Source organism: Neodiprion fabricii, chromosome 7 (genome assembly GCF_021155785.1).
Source record: "Neodiprion fabricii isolate iyNeoFabr1 chromosome 7, iyNeoFabr1.1, whole genome shotgun sequence".
In the NCBI taxonomy this organism is placed as follows: Eukaryota; Metazoa; Arthropoda; class Insecta; order Hymenoptera; family Diprionidae; genus Neodiprion; species Neodiprion fabricii.
This window is the reverse complement of record NC_060245.1, coordinates 1,084,256-1,105,114: the sequence shown is the minus strand read 5'-3', so window position 1 is coordinate 1,105,114 and position 20,859 is coordinate 1,084,256. Positions and strand designations below refer to the sequence as shown.

General features: G+C 41.2%; 1 protein-coding gene across 1 annotated transcript in view; it reads left to right on the top strand.

Moving 5' to 3' along the window:
- LOC124186249 (protein rhomboid) overlaps positions 1 to 20,859 on the top strand; it is a 146,952-nt gene that overhangs the window by 100,763 nt on the left and 25,330 nt on the right. Inside the window, exons 5-6 of the mRNA XM_046577799.1 lie at positions 10,324 to 10,436; positions 18,081 to 18,198. Coding sequence (XP_046433755.1) covers positions 10,324 to 10,436; positions 18,081 to 18,198 — 231 coding nt within the window. The remainder of the gene's footprint in view (positions 1 to 10,323; positions 10,437 to 18,080; positions 18,199 to 20,859) is intronic.

Genomic DNA, 20,859 nt, shown 5'->3' with positions numbered 1-20,859 from the left:
GAGAGTGTTTCGAGGTGATAAAAGAGACGGCGACGATGACAACGGGAGAAAACGAGGGTGAAGTAGGGCGAAGAAGAAGTCAAAGATTTACGGGTCGCGCGAGTCTGTCTCTTCTTCGTCTTTCGCTATCTCTCTCTCTCTCTCTCTCTCTCTCTCTCTTTGTCGTCGACGTCGTCGTTCTGCCGGCGTCGCGACGTCTCTTCTCACCGCGCTGAAACTTCGCGAAAGTCTTCGTATCCTACCCTGAAGCTGCGATGAAAAATTACCGGATAATATACGGTATATACTATGTATACATATACATGTATATATATTATATATATACATATAATATATATCAGCCGCTGAGCTGAGGAAATTGCTGCGGTGAGATTATCCGTTTGAAATTTCTTGTCTCGTCGTATATTTATATATTTCTATTCACCGAATGATTTTTAATTTATTATCCACGTCATCAGAATTTATCGCTGTTTAAAGATTTTTATTAACATACTTGGCGCTGTTTTACTTTCTTCCTGCTTTTTTCCTCTGTAACCGGAAAATAAAAAATTCAAGATTTTCAATATAGATTATTACGTAGAAGTTTATCTCAACGGTTTGAAAACTTTCCACCAGAGTGTATAATATTACTGTTTAATCGTATGCAGTACGCGGGCAGTTTGATTCGCAACGAATTCACATCCTGCTACGAATTTTTTTATTATAAATAACACCTTGTATATGTTATGGAGGTGGATGTGATGTGGTAAAAAAAGGTCACTGACGCCACGGCAAAGTATTGAAAAAAAAGTTGAATTTAATCTCTCCTGTAGAGCGGTATAAGAGAGAAAGAGAAGAGAGAGACTGGGAGTGAGAGAAGGGGGGCGGGGGAAACGGAAATCAAAAAATTGATTCGAAATTAGGAGAGAAGCAAGGTGAAGTGGGAAATTTTAACACCATGCGACGACAACGAGGCGATCATGTCACGAGGGAAGAGAGAGGAGAGGAGAGGAGAGGAGAGAACAGAGTTCAGACTCCCTGGTAAAACTTAATTAATAACAGCGATTATTTCTCACAATTTCAGAGACGCGTACGTATATATATATATATACATATATATATATACATATATATGTGTATGTATGTATGTATGTATGTACGTATACATGGTATATTATACGTATAGTCTCTGCAGCGGCAGGATTGAAATTAATTTCCAAGGATCCTCCCCCCCCCTTCCCTTTCCTACGCGCGTAATCTCGAAATTCAATTAAATTGCTGTAATATAAGGGTAGGGGAATGGGCATAAACCTAGGTGTGCCCTCCTCTCCCTCCCTCTCTCTCTCCCTTTCTCTCTTTCTCTCCGTCCTCGAACGAACGTGTAACCCTCTCTTTATTTCTATTCCTAACTCAGCTTTGTTGAAATATTATTGCATCCATGTATTAAACTCTCCGATTGTCTTGTTAGTCGTACACTTTATAAACATGTATTATACTATATACGTATATGCATATACACATACATACACGCAGTCGGGATTCGTAAGCACATTAGGGAAAACCGGGGAATATTCGGGGAATTTCTTACAACGGGAAAGAGTCAGGGAGAATCGGAAATAAGACTGGAATTTTGAGTCTTTCGAAGAAACAAACTCGTTCTTCAATATGAAGTACTCACTTTTGAGTGCAGAGGAACGAAATACGTTCTCGATATTGTATAATAAATTATCCAAGAATAATTATTGATCCGGCTATCATTATTCTTCGTCTTCTTCTTTTAGTTTGTTCTACTTAGCCGCAACTTTTTTCTGTTATACATATATGTATAGCCTACGGTACAATACACGCCTCTTCTTATCTTCTTTTCTACTTCTTTTTTAACTTTTCGCAGAACCTGCAAGAGACGCGATATGTCCGCAGGACTTTACGGTTTACGTATTAATGTAGGTACGTAGGATCCGTCTCTCGTCTATATCTGCTTTTCTGAATAGCCAAACGTAGCAGTTCGAAACCCGCATTAGTTATTTTAATCCAGATTTATTTTATTTTTTTCTCGTAATTCACCACTGAAAACTCTCGCCGACTGGCTTACGACAAAAATTCAATTTCGGAGGGTTTCATTCATTTCATTCATTTGCACTCTCGTGCTTTGCTTACACGTTCGTTCACTCCTTCGTTCGTAACTGTAATAAAGTTTACTTGAATCAACTTTCTTTTTTATTATTCTCCTCATTCTTTCTTTGATCGGTATATAAAAACGTCGAAGTAAATTTACACAAAATTGGATATTCGAACGAGTGTAGCTGTTACATTATACAACAACGATACAATATGAAATGCGGAGAAAAGCTCGCTTATATATACGTCAAATCCTTTTCGCGGGTTAAAACAATTAGCTCTTCAAGTCTCTCGAACTTCGCCTCTTCGATCCTCCTCCCCTCTTTTATCTCATCTCTTCTTATCCAACTCTTGTCGGATCGAATAATCACATTAACGGACAAGTTTTCGCAGAGAATAGCGGAAGGGAAAACGAGAGATAGAAAGTGGAGATATTCCCGAAGCGTTCGATTGTCCCGTACAACAAACGATAAAAATAATAACAATAACTATGACGATGAAATAAAAAATGCACGGCTAAGGGAACGAAACAACGTGTTTCACAATCGAGGAACACGATAAAGATCGGAAAGAGAATCTCGAGCAAAGGTAAATATGCGAGGGAAAGGAGAAACGGTCGAGGGTCAGAGTTTTTGCGATTGTTAAACCCATGCCAATTTTACGTGTCATTGATTTTTCATGTATAATCTTTTCTTCGTTGTATATATGCATAATCACCAGAACCTCAGCATCACGTACCTATAACTATAAGCATAAGGTGATTATTATACGTACGCAGTCGATATTGAAGAAGAAGCGAATTAACTCGGGGTTCTCTTCCTCGCTGTTCGTAACGCGTCTACTGCTCGTTTCTTTTTTTTTTTTTTTTTTTCTTTCTTTCTCCTTTATGCTCCTTATTCTCTGTTCTAATTTTAAGCGCTTGGCTAGGCAGGTATAGCTATAGATTTCAGGTGTAAGTGGATATCCTGAATCTGGGAAAACACGATGCGCACATCCTACGTAGGCAGGTATTATGTATACTTGGTGAAATTGACCGAGCTCACGCCGTGTTTTTTTTTTTATTTTGATTTTGTTTTTTTATCAATGTATTTTATATGCATAAAATATTCCTTTATACTGGCGCTTTTGCGGGTAATTCAAGTTTCTTTCTGGCCCAAGATTACGAACTAAAATACCGGGGTGGGCGTGAAAAGATAGAGACGTCAAAAAATAGCGCAGCCATAATATCGAATTTTTTAACTCTTTAACGGCCAAGCCTCTTCCCCGTTGAAAGAAATCATTTTTCACAGTTATTTTCCGTACTTGGACGCTCTACATTTTTTCTAATTTTCTATATTTTAAATGTTGTTAGATATTTCGGCCCTGCTATAAATCGACCATTCTTATTTTTTACCCCCGCCGAAATCCTGCGGTCGATGCAATATAAGAGGTGTAGGTAATATTATTAATACGACGAATAATTTTTTCATCCGTATTAATTTGTTGCTTCACCTTATAACCGCGTAATTCGTCTAACTTTTATTGTTCTTTCATCGTTGTATATATTTTATTTTGTACGTATCCTTTTTTTTGTCATTCTTTATTACTCCTATAACATATTAATAAGCAACCTAACGTGCAGACCGAAGGTTAAACGGTGAGAGTGCGACGCTCTCCTCTTCTTGTCCGATTTACGCCGATTTACGTTAGGGCTCCGTAGTGGTTGGTCCACGCATCCGCAGCGGAGCGGAGCAATCATTACCTATTAACTGGATCATCCTCCGGCAGCAGCGGACCGAGACAAAGAGCAGGCCGCGAATAAAAGGCTTCGCTGACGCAGGAGGAGACGGCGGTGCCGGTGGTGGAGGGCAGGATAATTGCGCTCCTCGCCGCGGGAAACGCGACTTCCAACCTGCACCGCCCAACCTCGCCTGCACGATCGAAAATACACCTATACTCCAAGAGATAAGGGGGGGGCATGGCAGGTGCTCCGCTCCGTATCGGTGATGAAACCACCGAGCAACTCCCGCTTACTCCCAATTATGATATATACATAATCGCCGCCAGGTATCCTGGCCTTCCCGTCATATTGCGGTATGCGGGATTACGTATACCTATACGCCAAAGGATTTCGCCACGTATTTATCCCCGCCGCTTACTGTGTACGAAAGCTGACAACGAGAGATAAACTATAAACCTAAGCTCCTTTTTGTTCATTCTTAGGGTTCCGTACCTTAAATCACTTCGTCGTCCGTCTGTCAAGACCCTTCTTCTCAGGAACGGGTAGAGGTATTCAGCTGAAATTAATGTCAAATACATGCCAAGGTCTTTAAGTCGACGAAATCCAAAGATACGGCCATTTGTCTCGCATATTTTACCGTTGTTATCGTTATTGTTACTGTCAGTTCCACGTATATCGCGTCGAGTCATGATTTCCGGATTCCGATAACGAGCGGAGAGTGAGAAATGACGCCCGGCCGGAGCAGCTGCTGCTGCGCCTCGCGATTGACGTCTACGGTCGACGATCAGAGGCGGGCGCGAAAACTCCCGTTTTTTCCAATCAATGCTTTTACATTGACGCCGATTTCGAGGCTTGATCAAATGTCTCAGCCATCCGCGAGGAGACACTCGATGAGGAAATTCGCACGTTCTAGGAGTTTTCTTATATACCTGCCTTATACTTACCTGTTCTCCGAGCACGTCTTCATCCGGCAAGTATCGACTATTGGACTTCTGTCGACATTTTTCTTACCCATACACCTTGTCCTGTAGTTGCAGACGATTTTTTCAGACTAAATTTGGACCGGGATGAAACGTGTGAGAATCGTATTCTCATCGGCCAGATAGTAGCCGGCTTCGAGACAAATCCAACCACTTCTCGATCGTTGAAATCGGTCGAACCGTTACTGAGATACTGGCGATTGAATTCCGGCGATTAGCAGAAATCGCGCGAGCGCCGAGAGACTCGGACTCTCGACTCGCGCGAGTGGCAAACTTCGCACTTACGATATCTCGGGAACGGTTTATCCGATCTCGACGATCAAGGACTCGTTCGACTCGTCTAGACTTCGGCCTTAATACGATACGCTATAAAGAGCCGTCGAGCTCAATACCGAGCTAGAAAAACGCGGATTTTCTCTGCCGCGCGATGTAAATTCTTCGCCCTGCTTCTTACCGGCGTAGAAAATAAAAGAACAACCTCATCCCCGTATCGGGATTGCCATCGGCACTCCGCATAGGCGAAAGCCGTTCGTGGTTTTCCTCCCCTGCAAGTACATATTACGAACGAGTCGAGCCGCCCGCGGGATAATCCCCGATGCCGTGCTTTTGCTGCATGCAGGTATATATAGCGGGGATTCTCTCCCCCATTAGGCGGTCTGGCATTTTGACCACCACGGGAGCGGGCCGGTCGGCCGTTACGTACGTATACCTACAGCTACACCCCGGCTAACATTGGGTTTTTGCCAAAGTCAAAGGAATATGTAACGCATTAGTGTCGAGCCCGGCACCGCCGGCCTCGGAATCGCTTCGCTAATCACCCGGACCCTCGACTCCCCCCCCTTCCGCCCTTGGGATCCTATCAGTAAATATTATCCTCGCTCAGGCCAAGTCCGTCTCGCTGTCCTCGCGCCGCGGTTGCTGCTCATTTTCCACGCACGGGTCATTCGTACGATCGTTCGAAATTAACCTTCGGAGAACACGCCTCATTTTTCGATTTCACCGAGTGTAGAATCCGGGTCTGTGAAACCCTGTGCTTTTTTCACGGTCCACCGTAACGGAACTACTCGTCCTATCGACTTGAAACAACTCTTTGGATATTCGTCAAATATTGTAGAATCAAACCCCGTGGTTCAAATGCCTCTCGAGATATATTAAATCACAGAAACAAGTTGACACGTTTTGTTTCATTTTCTTCTTCTTTTATGAAAATTTAAAAATATTTTGGTAAAATGGTGGTAAAATCGAAACTTCCGCGTTCTCCGAGGATTAACCAACGTCGCGTGTCCGACCCGAACGACGATGACGAGACACCTCCCGCGAAGCTTTTACTCTAAAAGTCTCTATTCTATAAATATACTACTCTATGGTTGTTGTATTATAGGCATACGCCAAGGATTTAACTTCTCCTTGCCCCATGCGGTCGCTGCACGAGAATAGTATGTACACGTATACATTTACGGGCTAAAGTTATACCTTATATCACCTTTACATCTCCGCTTCACCCCGTCCTCCGCAAGTTTGCACGCAAACTTTCAATTAGCCAGTCTATACGGCGACTTCACCATACGGAGGTATATGGTGGTGGTGGTGGTGGTGGTGGTGGTGGTGCTGCTGCAGAGCGCACCTGCGGCACGGCTGTTGAAAGATTTTTCAATTTTTATTCTTACGGTATCTTCGGTTTGCTATTTCTTTTCTCTTTTTTTTTTGCAATTGCAATTTTATATTCATCGAGCATTAATTTTTTCGCGTCAAGTATATAATTCATTCACCGATAAAAGAAGAGGGTGTACACGTGATATAATTTTACCGAGGTGTATAACGTCTTTAAATAAAATTCACATGCATGAAATAGATTACCGTACGCACAGGAATACGTCAGCCGAGTTGTAGCTGCTATACGCGGACGAATTAGAAAATAGATATTAAGGACGAGACTGAAGCGTGAAGGAGAAAAGTAACGAGTATATACAGTACACCGCACGTATCTGATTATTGTGAGATAAAAAGCGAAGTGCAGAGGTACGGTGGAAAAAATTACCCTGATGCAATTCACATTCCCTGAATACTGCGTATACGGTACATATCTACACGTTCGATTTTTATCACTTTCTTTACACCGAAACACTTGCAGAACGCGGTATAATTTTGTATACTTACATAATAATATTATACACTCGTACAAAATCAGATATAATTTTCGTAATAGAGGTTTATTTTTTTCTTTATCTCGTAATAGTTTATCTTCTTCCTTAGTTCCTTTAACCCTCCCCGAGACACCGGACAGCCAAAGCTAGCGAGTATATACGTATTCGTGAATGCGTATCATATGTATAATAAATAACACGCGGTTAATAAAGTCTCGCGTTGTGAGTAAGTAGACAGGTAGACGACGGGCAGGATACGGCGTACGTACCAATATTTATACGTATAGGTCAACATACACTCGCACACGCGTTGTGGCTCATAATACCGGGGGTTCCTCTTTGGTCAGGTTTACAAGCGGAAGTCAATTACATAAATTAATTAATGACTCCGCGTGCGTTCGTGTGCAAGCTTTACGCCGGTATATAACATGTGTGTATAAACTCGTTCGCTCTGCACGTTCGCTTTAATAGTAGGACGATGCAAGCGTACTTGTAAGATACATGGTATGTACAGTCAGAGCAAAGTATCAGCAGCACCGAGGCAGCGATATAGCGCATTGCGTGTCTTTCACGTAATCCGAGTTTCGAGGTTTCGTAGTTTTTCCACCCGCGGCACCGCCGCAGTTCGGTAATAAATTTTCGCCGTAGAGTGTTGCCGGCATGGGGGGTTTTCTCCCAAATTTGGGGGGGAAAAAATTCCAATAGGGGATTTTGTGGGGGGCGGGGGGTTTAAGGTTGTTTTTAGGGAGAAAATTAAAACCGTTCGCAGAGTTAGGAATTGACGTACTTTAAATATAAACACTTACACTTTTGATCAAAAAGTAATACTCGGTCAATTAGCTTCCCAATATTAATTTTATCCATGTAATACACTTGTTTGTATATTTACATATATACATAAATATATATATGTATATATTTGTTTTTTTTCAGTCACTTTTTTTCCTGAGCGCGATTTTCCAATTTCCATTTTCCATTTAATTAACATGCGAAAACGATTTCGATTGTTTGTGAATCTTGTAGTTCGGTAAGGAGGCGATGTATAACATAAATGTCGGATGCATCAATGTTCTGCAAAAAAGGTTTGTTATACTTTTTTGATAACGAAACTCAATTAACTTTTATCTCATGCAAATTTATTTTTGTTATTATTGCAAGGAATAATATGTAATATACGTAATTTTACTTTGAACGCAATTTTTTTTTTTTTTGGCAACAAACAAATTTCCTGTATAATGTATGCGTATATTACGGGTATTGGTAAAACTCAAAGCTCTCTCTACGTTATAGTTTTCATTCTCTGTCGCAGAGACAGATACGGACCGACTCACACCGCGCGACTATTTCACAACCGATTCGCGTGCCTTGCGTCAATTCTCGTTATGCGCGGCGTCTTGTTAGGCTCATCGTGTAACTCGTAATCTAAAGTCCGAGTGTACGTACAGGAAGAATGAATATAGAATATAATAGAATTGTCGTCGCTATTGTTTTACGTATTACGATGATTCGCAACTTGTTTTATGTATGCATATAAATAAAGAATTGCATGGGGTGAGAAATTTTATTTGAAATATATTTTTCGCTGATGAAGTAAATAAATTTGAGAAATATATTACGCGGTATATAATAGCTATGTTACATGTTAACAATCACAGTACCAACTCACGTGAAAATTAGCATATATCAACGGAAGTTGAAACGAACGTAGAAAGAAAAAGCTTGTGAACAGTAACAGATCAATTTAAGAGAGACAAAAAAAGAAAACATTTCCTTACTTATTTATCAGCTATTCTACGAACACACCAGTGATGTGGAAACTTTATATCTATATATACCTACACGACGCTCTAGCTATACATATAATGTATAAGTATAACGTCTATCGAACGCCGTTTCAAAGAGCTGGGTGAAACAGCAATTTTATTTCACATATAGATACGTGTATGTACATATACGCATATGTATGCATAAAGTACGTACGCGTAAAAAGGAATGTGGCGTAGCAGAGGTATTCTTCTAAAGCCGTATCTACCCTCGATCGGTTCTTAAGGTATAGGTATAATGCACAAAACCCTAATCTGACCTAAAACTTTATACTAACTCCTAAACGCTGCGTGAGAGAGATAATAAAACAATTGTAGAGAAAACGGGGCTCGAGAAAGACTGAGAATTGTTCAAATGAATGTAAGAGAATTCTCTTCGCCCGCTTCTATAACTGTATATCGTACAAGGCATAACGTATATGGGTATAATATGTCTATATATATATTGTAAGTAGCAGTGAAACGTTCGTTTCTTATTCGAACGATCACCGATCGGAATCGCGTTTTCGCCCTTATCCTCTTCTCCTCCACCGTTCAATTTCGAATTGACACGTCTAGACCGCGGTGAAACGTTCGATACGTCTATCGGGTACTTTCAGTCTCAAAGTCGCGAATAAGTGAATACTTAGGCCTATACTGGCACGCACATATGTAACACAGGTGTGAAAAAAATATTTTATTTCAGCTGCACGGGATGTTTGTGGTAGATATTATGTTTTCGATGGTATCTTTTCCGGTTTCGGTGAGTGAAAATGTATAAGATACGGTATTAAAAAAAAAAAAAAAAAAAAAAAAAAAGAGAAACAGTGCGACGTATAAGATTACAGGTATTTATTTTTCCTTAGAATGAAAGTAAATATAAATATAAATACATTGAATCGTCTGTAATATACCTGTAAAACAATCAAAGCTCGAACAATTGGCTGAGTTAACTCGCATTTTGAACTCCTTTGGTTATTATACATATACATACACATCTGCATACGTTCTGCATTATACATATACGCGGAGGATAGGAACGAGGAGAAGGGGCTGCAGCAGCTTCTAAATTGCACGTTAAAAGCGGCTTATAATTAATTAATACCGCGGTATTAATTACAAAGCTTTGTCGGCGCGGCTTGCCTCCTTAAACTCGTCGAGCTCTCTCGCTCTTCGCGTCACGTGGGTATACCTCTGATATACATACCCTTGGCCTCGTGTTCGCATACCTATATTCACGTATGCATTTACGTTACACCTACGCTAGATTAATAGCTCAGGTCACGCCGTGTACCTTGTGCCTATCGTACGCCTATGCGTATGTTTATAAGAACCACCGCCGTGAAGCCGTGCATGGGGTTCATTTTAATTTCACGATTAATTCTGCATTGATTATACAATGTCAAAAGTTTACAGATTATAATGCGATATTGATACCAAAATCGATGCTGTCTGTAACACTTACAGGCAAAGGAAAAATTCGCGTGTAAAAGTTTGACTTTATAATTATTTATTTTACACTACAATATTGTGAATAATAAACGTTAATTTTTATCGTTTGATTTTTTCTATTGTTGCAGATGAGTGGAAAGCGTAGCCGTAGTTTCAAATGCGCCGTTCATCATCGCGACAGAGAAGTCTGCTCCGAAAACGATTTTCATCTGCTCGTTGACGAACCGCCTCTGTTCCAAAGGTTGGTATTATCGTCTAAATCGTTTTTGTCGTTAAAATGATAGTAATAATAATTTTATTATTATTATTACTATTATTGCACCACCCCGATGCATGCATTATTTATAAACCTACATATAATATAAGTATGTAAAAGTTCGGTCAGAGTAAAGGTGATTTATAGCCATTGAAATTAATGCAGGAATTGAAACTTTGACGCAGGAATTTGAAAATGAAACAAAAATGCAGGAAAACTGAATTCCGTCGTCTGATTTACAGACATCTAAATCACACATTTTACAATTATTTCGATTGCGAGATGTACGTGTGCGATAGAACGAAAATAGTCACACACGGGAGAAATTTCAAGAATGAAAACAAAGTGCCTACAAAAAAAACTACATTAAATTGTAAATCACTTCATTGACATCGCATCAACCGCGGCCAGAGACACAAATAAATGTATACACATAGATAATTATTGTTCAACATATAATATAACAATTATACGTATTTGAATGAGAAAAACACCGCCAAAGGAACAAGATGATTCGCGATTGGATTTCCACCAATGTAGGTAGGTGGGTAGGTACGAGCAAGGGTAACGAAATTATCGTTTTGTTGTAGAATTTTGCGACTTTGAGTAGGAGAGAAAGAAAAGAAAGAATGAAATTGAAACGTAAGATCTGGAGAAATAAAAAAAAAAACAAAAAAACACCGAAAACGCCAAAACTGCAGGTATAATACGATATTGACGATAGAATATAAAAAACGAATGTAAATACATCCATGTGTGTGTGTATATATATGTGTATATATGTATACACACAGGAAACGCGAGCGATTGACGGTGAAGAAAACAACTAATAAGATAATAAATTAAAACTGTACAGAATTATATTACGAAGAAACCGCCGACGGTCGTTCGCAACGGAACCTTCGCGGCTGACGGCTCGCGGCTGAGTGAGTGTCCTGTGTTATTGGAGTAGCGAAGGACGAGAGAGAGAGAAGCGGCGGCAACTCGGTCGTCGGAAGGCTCGGCGAATCTCTTTGAAGTGCGCGTTCGAGGCATCGGCGGCGTTGACCGAGTAACGAGCGTGATTGGCCTGGTGTTCCCCCCTCCCCTCGGCAGGCGCCAGACTCGCGGCCAATAACCGGCTGCCTCTGGCCTCCCTCGACCCCTCGTCGCCGCGTGCACACCCACGCAGCCCGTCGGGAGGCTCTCGGAAGGATGTCGGGAGCCGTCGGCCCCGTGGCTCGTGGCACTCGGCGCGACGCGAGCGAGCGAGCGAGCCGCGCGAAACTGGAACCGTACACCCTGTACCCCATACCCTTGTACCCCGCTCTACCACTCCGCTCGCTACCTCGCTCAGTCAGTCACTCAGTCAGTCAGTCAGACAGTCTGACCGCGGCAGCCGTCCTGCGAGAACGGGGCATGCATCGAACCGCGGCCTTGACGCGAATGCAGCCTCGTGTAGAGGCGGGATCGATCCTCGAGATCCGATCGCCTTCCGAACGATAATCGTATTAATAATAATAGTAATAAAAACAACAACAACAATAATAATAATAATAACAATAACACAAACAAACACAGTTTTTGCGCTATCGTCGTATATATATATATACACATATATATATATTATAAAATAAAACATCTATCGGCTGCGGTGCGACGATTGTAGCTTTTGTTTTTGTTGTTCTTGTTGTTGACGTCATCATATCGTTTCCTATAGTTTTCGCTGAGGGGGAGATCGGACGATTTACAAATATAAGCGTTGTTTTGGTCTTGTTATTTATTCTTCGGTGCGAAGTTGGAGTTGGGTTTTTTTTTTCCTCGCGCTTTATTCTTCTTGATCCGGAAGTTGTGTACGGAAACTTCAATTTCGTTCAGAGGACTGAGACGAGTAAGGAGAAGAGGAAGGAGAGGTGAAGGGAGGAAGAAAACAAACGTGAACACACGCTACCGTTGCTGCATTGACAGCCAACAAGTGATACCCGCTCTAGGCAGCAGCGTGCGCACGTGTCTTTGTATATATGACAGTATAATAACTTGGTACAGTGCATGTATACGTCGCATATAAGACCCTCCTAAATTCGACAATCCGAAGGGAAGAAAACAGAGGAAAGAAAAAACACATCCACGAATCTGTGTTAATTTGAATAAAATTTTGTAAGCTGAAACAAGAAAAGAAAAAAGAAAAGGAACACATCTGATCGGTGCACCTTTGATGATCGTTATTTATCATTATCGTCGTTAATCAGTTGGCGAAAAACAATCGTTGTATCACCATATCGCGTTGTTCTTGTGATCTTGTGCTGCTGCTGTTGTGTTGTTGCTGTTGCTGTTGGTGTCGGTGTCTATGTGTGTGTTTGTCGCGTCGTTCGATACGACGGGATTTTTGTTTTTATAATGTGTGTCACGACGCCGTTGAGTGCCACGAAAATACTCAAGGATGTCCAATCCCAGCCGAGGACTATCGCAACGACCACAACCACGACCGTCACGACGGTTGCCGGCAACCGACGACAGGTCGTGCAGGGGTTCGTTAATCCTGCAGCCAGCATTTATCCGGGGGGGGATCCCAACAGGCCCCAGCACACCTCGATCATGTATGTTGTGATCTTGTTCCTTTTTTTTTTGTTTTTTCATCCAAGTTTTTCACTGCCCAGGTATCATATACATCACACTCGACGTCAGGTTCGCGAAGTAACGAGACACGTGTCTCTCAAAAGTTGATAAGCTTTGTTGCTTCGCGCAAACGCACACACACAGACACTTGCTTACAAGCTTCTCTGTTTGCCTAGGTTTCAAGATGATTTACGCATATCGTTGTGTTGTGTTTTGAATTTAATTTCAGAACGGCGCGTGCCGTCGGCGTCCTCGATCAGCTTGTGTGCCTAGTGTGTCTTTCAGGATGGCCAGAGGTTAGGGAATTCTGGAAAACCTGGAAATTTCATGGAATTCGGAAATTCTAGAATAGTCGGGGAAACGTCAGGGGTTTTTGCAGGAAGCCAGAGAATCGTTTGCCATGTTGTCTCTTCATACGTGGCACAATTTTTTTAAGCTTTAGATAAATTAATAAAAAGTTCTCGTGAAACTTTGAATATTCCGAAATATTACCTTACAAACGATCGTTCGCATCGGCTGGATGGGACAGTCCGACCCGAGCGACTGTTCGTACTTTCACACGGAAAATAATAATAATCATTCTGTGGAAAATATGCAATTTTTATTCAATTTGCTTGAAACAATTTATACGAATCGGTCAGGGAAATTTTTATGACTTTTCTCTGGAAAACCAAGAATAGTCTGGGAATTTCGTGATGGAGATTCAGTGGCCACCCTCTCTTTCTTCATCTCGCTTCGCTTTTTTCGACGATCCGCGTTTCTTATCACGAAGTTCGTAACGTTATCGTAACGTGAAATTGGAGGAAAACATGACTATTTTCTAATTTCACAATGATTTTTAAAATTTTAGAACTAAGGTTCCAAAATATGATTGCGTTTTGTTTTATTAACCGTTTACCGAATTTCAGACAGTTCCAAAATCGCGAAATGACGGTTTTACTCATCGGCATGAATCGTTACGATAACGTGACTAACTTCAATACGATCGTTTCTCTTCTTCCCTCCTCCAAGTATCTCAGTTCTTGTAATTCCATTCTTACATTGTTCTCGCATGTACATAATGGACAAAGTGTATCAGGGTGAAGTTTGTAACGTTATTGTAATAATGCATTTTTAGAAAAACTCGTTATTTTGCAATTTTAGCATTCCCTGAAGCTTGATGTTTATAAAGCACGAAGAAAAAAAAAGAGAGTTTGTAAATTCTACTACATTTCCAGTCATTCTAACGGTGCAAAATAGTAATTTTTCGTTCAACGTTTGTTACGGTAACTTTACTGCTAACATCAGCCTCGTAAAAGTGTAAAAGTATCGTTTGTTCTCTCACGGAGTATAATGAATGCCAAGTCGACGGCTTTTCGCTAATTCGCTCACAGATTTTACGGTAAAATCTCGATAACTTCACAGAATCGGTGTTTTTTTCGGGTAGCGAAGAAATGATTCTCGATTTTTTTTTCTTTCTTGTTCCGACATAGAAAACTAGATGGACAAACTACCTTGTGAAATAAAGTTCGAAAACAAACAAAAAAAAAAACTTGAAATACTATACGTCGTGCAATGTTGAATATGGGTTTTATTGACATAGATTATACATTCGTGTCTGCAGGGTTAAATTGAATTCGTCTTATTTTTCTTCCGCGTCTTTTTTCATCTTCTTTTGCTTCATCCGACGCCAACAATTTCCATATCAAAGTCGCGTCTTCGCGTCATTCTCGGGTCATACTTTCGTACCCACCTACATACATACATATGTAATATCATTAGCTCCCATTATACACCCGACGCTCGTTTTCCTAATTTTACATAATATACGTATCGTTTCTCTTGAATTTTTCACTCGCTTATTCACCATCGCGGTGTCGTAATTCGTTCAATTTATCCTCTTCCCTGCGTTCTTATATTCGTTATTACACAATAATGTTTGATTTTCTTTGAACGATACGATATTACCTTGTACGTAACGATTATGTCTAACCCGTAAAATTTATTTTTTTTTCATTTTTTCATCTATTTCCTGCATAAAAAATTCTTGCGCGTATAATATGTATACATTTTCCAAGACTGCGGGTCTGTAAAAAGAATTCATAAAACATGTGTCATTAAAATACTTATACCCGGAATTCTTATTGCATGTAGAAGAAAAAGAAGTACATATTTCATAATTTTTTGCTGTTCTAGAGTTTCTCACTTGAAAGAAACCGGACAAAAGTCAACGAAAACAATTAGAAAAAAAAAACAAGCCCCGATTCAAAAATTAAAGAAAAGAAAATCATGAGACTTATACAGCTGGTATAAAAGCGGTTCATATATAATAATTATACATATATGTGCGTGATTCTTTTGTCTACAATTTAACGCACTGTGAGAATGCGGAGTAAAACACACTTTAGGTATTATTCCTTGTACATAAACTTGTACGCGCAATTCAGAATGATTCGGGTATTGTTGTTTTTTTGTTTTCGTTTTTCTCCCTTTTCTTCTCTCGCCAAGGGGGAGGGGAAGCATTATCGTTCATTAAGGGCTGAACCCCTATACCACCCTTTATTACGCTACTTAAACGTAAGACGACGTATTGTGCAAAGTCCTCCGTCGGGGGGGCCGGAATCTTGGTGGTATTTATTCGTTCGTCGTTTCTTTATTCGAGTGTCCATTTTTTTTTTTTTTGTATTTTTTCCTTCTCTTCGTTTATACGCTCGTCAAAAATTCTCTTACGCATAAGCATACGTATTATGTGTGGCAGTGTGCTCAGTCATCTCGCTGCAGGGGTTCGTCGTTGGCCAACGGCCACATGTCCTATACGTGTGTGAAAAGAAATGAACAATATTAAGTCGAGTATATAAGCTGCATAATACGTGTACGGCAGAGAATTTATATTTCTTTCTTTATTTGCTCCGAAATTTTATAAACACGAATATTATATGCATCAGGGTCGAACCCCTCGACTAGTCGAGACGATGCGTTTACGCGCTTGTGTGTGTATAATTTAATATTACTGAGAAGTGTGGATTTAGACTCGTTGGGAAAAAAAGAGTGAGGAGGGGAAGAAAAACGTGAAAAACATAAAAACAAACTGTACACAACTACTACGGTTTTCTTTTCTTTTTTTTTTTCCCCCTCCCCAAAGAGAGATGAAAAGTGTGAAAACATAAAAAAAAAAATGAAATGTAATGATAAAGAAAGTAAAAGATAATGCGTGCGCGTGCGTGTCTGTATACACACACGTAGAAACGACGTCGGCGGCCCTGGAGGAGGATGTTGCGACGGTGAGAAAGAAAAATGAGAGAAAATAGAGACCTACTTCTCTGTCTGCCTTTTACCCGCGATGTTATTTCCGTTGCAAGTCTCAACGACGACGTCTCGTCGTCGACGAAGCGCCAGGTTCTAGTCTATGCAGCCTCTGCGTCAGGTCTCACTTCGCGACGTGAGAGACGCGACATCGCAGGAAGCAGAGCGATGCATAGAATTTGTTCTCTTCTCCGCTATTCCACTTTGTTATCATTGCAAACGTAGTCGTACGTAGGTACAAACAAATGGAGTCGAGTGACGACGACGGCGACGACGACGATGACGATGACGACGATGATGATGAACTGGCGCTGTTCTCTCAAAATAATCTCAGTACCACGCTACCCGAAATTCTGCTTATGCAGTATCTGTCCAATATCTCTGATGGACATCGTCGTCTTCGTCGTTCACGGATAACACCGGTCACCAAGAATTTCCAGTCTGGATGTCAAATGATGTCGAATTTTGATTTCATCCACATAACTAGTGAATGAAAAAATAGTTTTATTAGATTAAAGTATGTTTTTTTTTCTAGAAACCACCATTTTCACAAACATTTATTCTAAGTTAACGGTTAAACCAACTTCAGTTTTCCATTTCAATCACCATTATGTAAAAATAATAATTAGCAATAAGCTGCAAATGTTTTTTGTACTTCTTCTATTGACCCAAAAAACGTAATCTCTCATCATGCTCTCGTTATGTCGCCCCTGATAACATTAATAACAATAAAGTCCATCGCATTTTGATGAAAACGTTTTCCCTTTTCTTCCGAATAGTCACCCACATTACCTAGCTATCAATCAAAAAACTTGAGAGACGAGCATCAAAAAAATTGGTTTTAGTTATTACTCGATGCATAGAATCAAAATTTATCATTTTCATCTCAATAGAAACACGAAAGAAATGAAGAAAAAAATTGTTTCTGCTGACCTCGTACAGTCATTTCAATCGAGATACAGGTTCAAAGTCCAAGTCAAAGGGCTCGTCGAACTATTCAGACATTTGGATTTCCTCGTCCTCGGATACCGATCCGAGTGTTCTTGCACAACGCGTGGATCAGTGCGAAGTAAAGATTAGCTTGAGATATCCGGGTGGATGTTGACGTGCAGGATCGGGACGATCAGTCAACCCGAAGCCAGGACGGACCTCGTCTCGTCTCGTCTCGAAAGCTCTCTTGCTTGCTGGTGCCGTATAGAACATAGAGACCTGCGGAGGCCGGATCGAACCCGGCCGCAAAAATCCATCTTATGTCCCCTCACTTCCTTCACTCTATTATTTTCTCTCCGCAGTTATTCGGTCCGGCTTCTATAACCGCAGCACGATTGTTTTATCGACCCCCCAGTTCTAGACGTACATACATATATGGATGGTTGCCCGTCTATCTATACCCCCCACACACACACATGCACACACGCATGCACGTATACGTACACGTACATTCTCGATCCGACTTCTTTTCCTTCTTCTTCTTCTTCTTGTTCTATCCTCTGATCGCATCATTCGAAAACGGGGCATCGTGCCAAGGAAGAATAATACCGTTTGCGCTGCTGCAGGACTAAAAACTCTCACATATATGTGGGTGTGAAAGCGCGAGTGTAAGGATGTACGCTTAGGTTAGGTTGGACATCACGTGACTTGTATCGAGTACCTACGTACCTTAACGCAAGGACGGAGAGTAAATTTATACACGATTCCTTTAATCAAATTTTAATTCACTCTTCTTATTTCTTCCTTATTAATGTATTTCAGGATGGTACGCATGATCGGCGACGAATTTCTCACCGAGGAAAGGGATCGGAAATACTACGCTGACCATTACACGTGCTGTCCGCCGCCCCTTTTCATCATCCTCATCACCCTAGTCGAGGTGAGTTTATCCTTCATTCGTATGTACGTCTTATAAAAGTTTTGGATCTTACGGAAATTAAATATGGGTCCGTTGAGCGATAAAGAAGTTACCAAGGCAGGAAAAAATTGAAAGATGGGGAAAAATGCGTAGATGTTCGTGAAAATTTTTATTTGACATCCCTCGTAATTCATGCAATAAGGTGTTAACAGTCCGATCGTTATAATCCGCAGACATTAATGTAGAGACACGTAATGTAAGCTTGTGGTAATTAATCGAGCGTTGAAATTTTGACGTTTCGTCTCGTCTTGTTTTTTTTTTTTTCTCTTTCTGCCTCATCAAGCCTCCGAGTCAAAAATCGACAGTATCATATGCTCGGCGTACCTACCTATCGTTATAAACACTCCTACCACGGTGTTTGCTTGCTTGCCTGACGCTCTCCTCCCTGGCCTTTTAGCTTTTCACCGTGTAAAATATCGTTCATCCCTCTCACCCCCTCCTCTCTCTCCCTTCCTCTCGCTCTCGTTATTATAACTCCGGGGCGAATGGTAATATTATTATACGCCCTCTCTCTCTGTATACATATATATATATATATATATATATATATATATACATGTATATGTTCTCCTCCACCAACTCGGAATGTTTTCCTCCCCTCCACCCCGTGATTTAGGTTACCGCGGCTTTTAACTATATCTAGCTAGGTAAAGCGTTTATTTAGTTATACGTTATTATCGTTATACCTACCTACGTGTGCCCTGCCACAGTTGGAAAACTTTGTTAAAATTAATGCGTGTTACCTACACGTATACGTTATACGTACCCGTGTTGGACGTAATGTGTAACATCTTGTATATCTGTACATCGAACGATAATATCGTCTGTATGCTGATGCAGACGGTGGAGGATGCTGGAAGAGTTGCAACTGCATGCGGTTGAAACTTGCTGCGCTGCGCTCTGCTTCTCACTGCTGCCACGCAATGCATGCATACCTGTATTATCGCGGAAAGAAACACACGCGTGTGTGCATCGGCACAGAGAGCGTTGCTTTCCCTGTTTCGGTCTTTCGGTCTTTCAGTTGTACCTACGTGTACGGTATTAACGCCGCACGGAGAATCTCAGGGTGTGCTGCTATTATAACTGGATGGTATACCTCGGAAGAACTTGGCTTGTATTTTCTCTCGACATTTTCGCAGTATCTCCTCTATGCGCCTGTATATGTATACAGAACCGTGAGGGTATCTTCATTCCTCGCACTCTCTGCACGGAATGTTCGTTGCGCCGTAGCGAGCTTTAACGTCGTTTAAATTTTAACAAATTCAGAAGCGTTTACCGCCAGGTGTTCACCGGCACCTCGCCTACCCTTGTACGTGTATACCTATGTACCCTGTACCTTTATGCCGTCTATACTATGCCGTCAACACCTACGGTTGTTTGTATTGCGGTGGCTTTGATTCAGAGACCCTCGACTGTGGTGGTGCATGGAATACTCGCTTTTTACTTTTTACGGGGGAAAGATTAGTCGATGGAATATGTAACGTTATTTCTCCAGGGTTAGGCCGAAACGTTAAACCCATAGAAGAGCTGGGTAGAGTCACCCTGCCGATGTGTAACGAATATTCGCATTCGCGAAAATCGTGCGAAAATAATACGAAATACGACCAAAAACGTTAGTTTGACGATGAACTTTTATTGAAAAAAAACGTCCTTCCTCGCGTTTGAATCACACTCTAACCTCAAAATTAATCTTTTTCCGTTATCAATTTGTCGTTAAATAATCAAACAAACGATCGGCTTGGTTCGGATCAGCTCGCCAATTTCCGCAACGTGTCCGTGCGACTCGCACGGTGTACCCGTCGGACAATCGATTGTCAACTTTTAGCCACAGATAAATGGTGCCAGATTTAAAAACGTACATTCGCGTTCGCGGACACTTAACGAGGAGTACACCCTGTTCCTTACGTACCACGCGTCGTCGTACTCGCGAATTTGTGCATTTAGAAATCCCGAAGCGCTAGCGAACGCTCTCCGAATACCCGTGGCATACGAGATACCCTTCCTGCCGCATCGCTCGATCCTATCGTCGGAACATGTCGGGCGCCAGAGTGAGACGTCGAAGGAAACGTGCCCACGGTTACGACAATTTCGGTTATAAGGTTATACCGCACGTATGCGGCGTCGATTTATCTATACTGCACGTACACGTATACGTAGATCGAAGACGACGGAGACGACGACGATGGCTTCTCGAATCGTCCTCGTCGTCTGCGTAATACGGTATTCGAGGCACGATAGGAAAAATTTTCCTCGTCCGCTCTCGATCCATAAACGAGCATGCACTCGTTTCCGGACTCCGGACAGTCGGTCGGTCTCTTCTATTTTTGTTTCTTCTGCCAACTTAATTCGAACGTCGTACCTCATGCGCGCTACCTGCATCCCTTCGTCTGATTCGTTCTCCATTCGAAATCCCCGGATAATGTGCGGTCGTTGTCCGTCGCTATCAACGGCGATTTCTCACCTATACTCGTTACCCACTCTGCTAATTTTAATTAAAAAACGCATTGCTCTTCAATTCTTAACAGGATAATGAAATATGAATAGTTTCAGATTCCAGTGAAATTTTACTCTCACTGTCAGTCATGGAGTTTCGTGTACAGAGCAAAATGGGTCGCTTTGCAG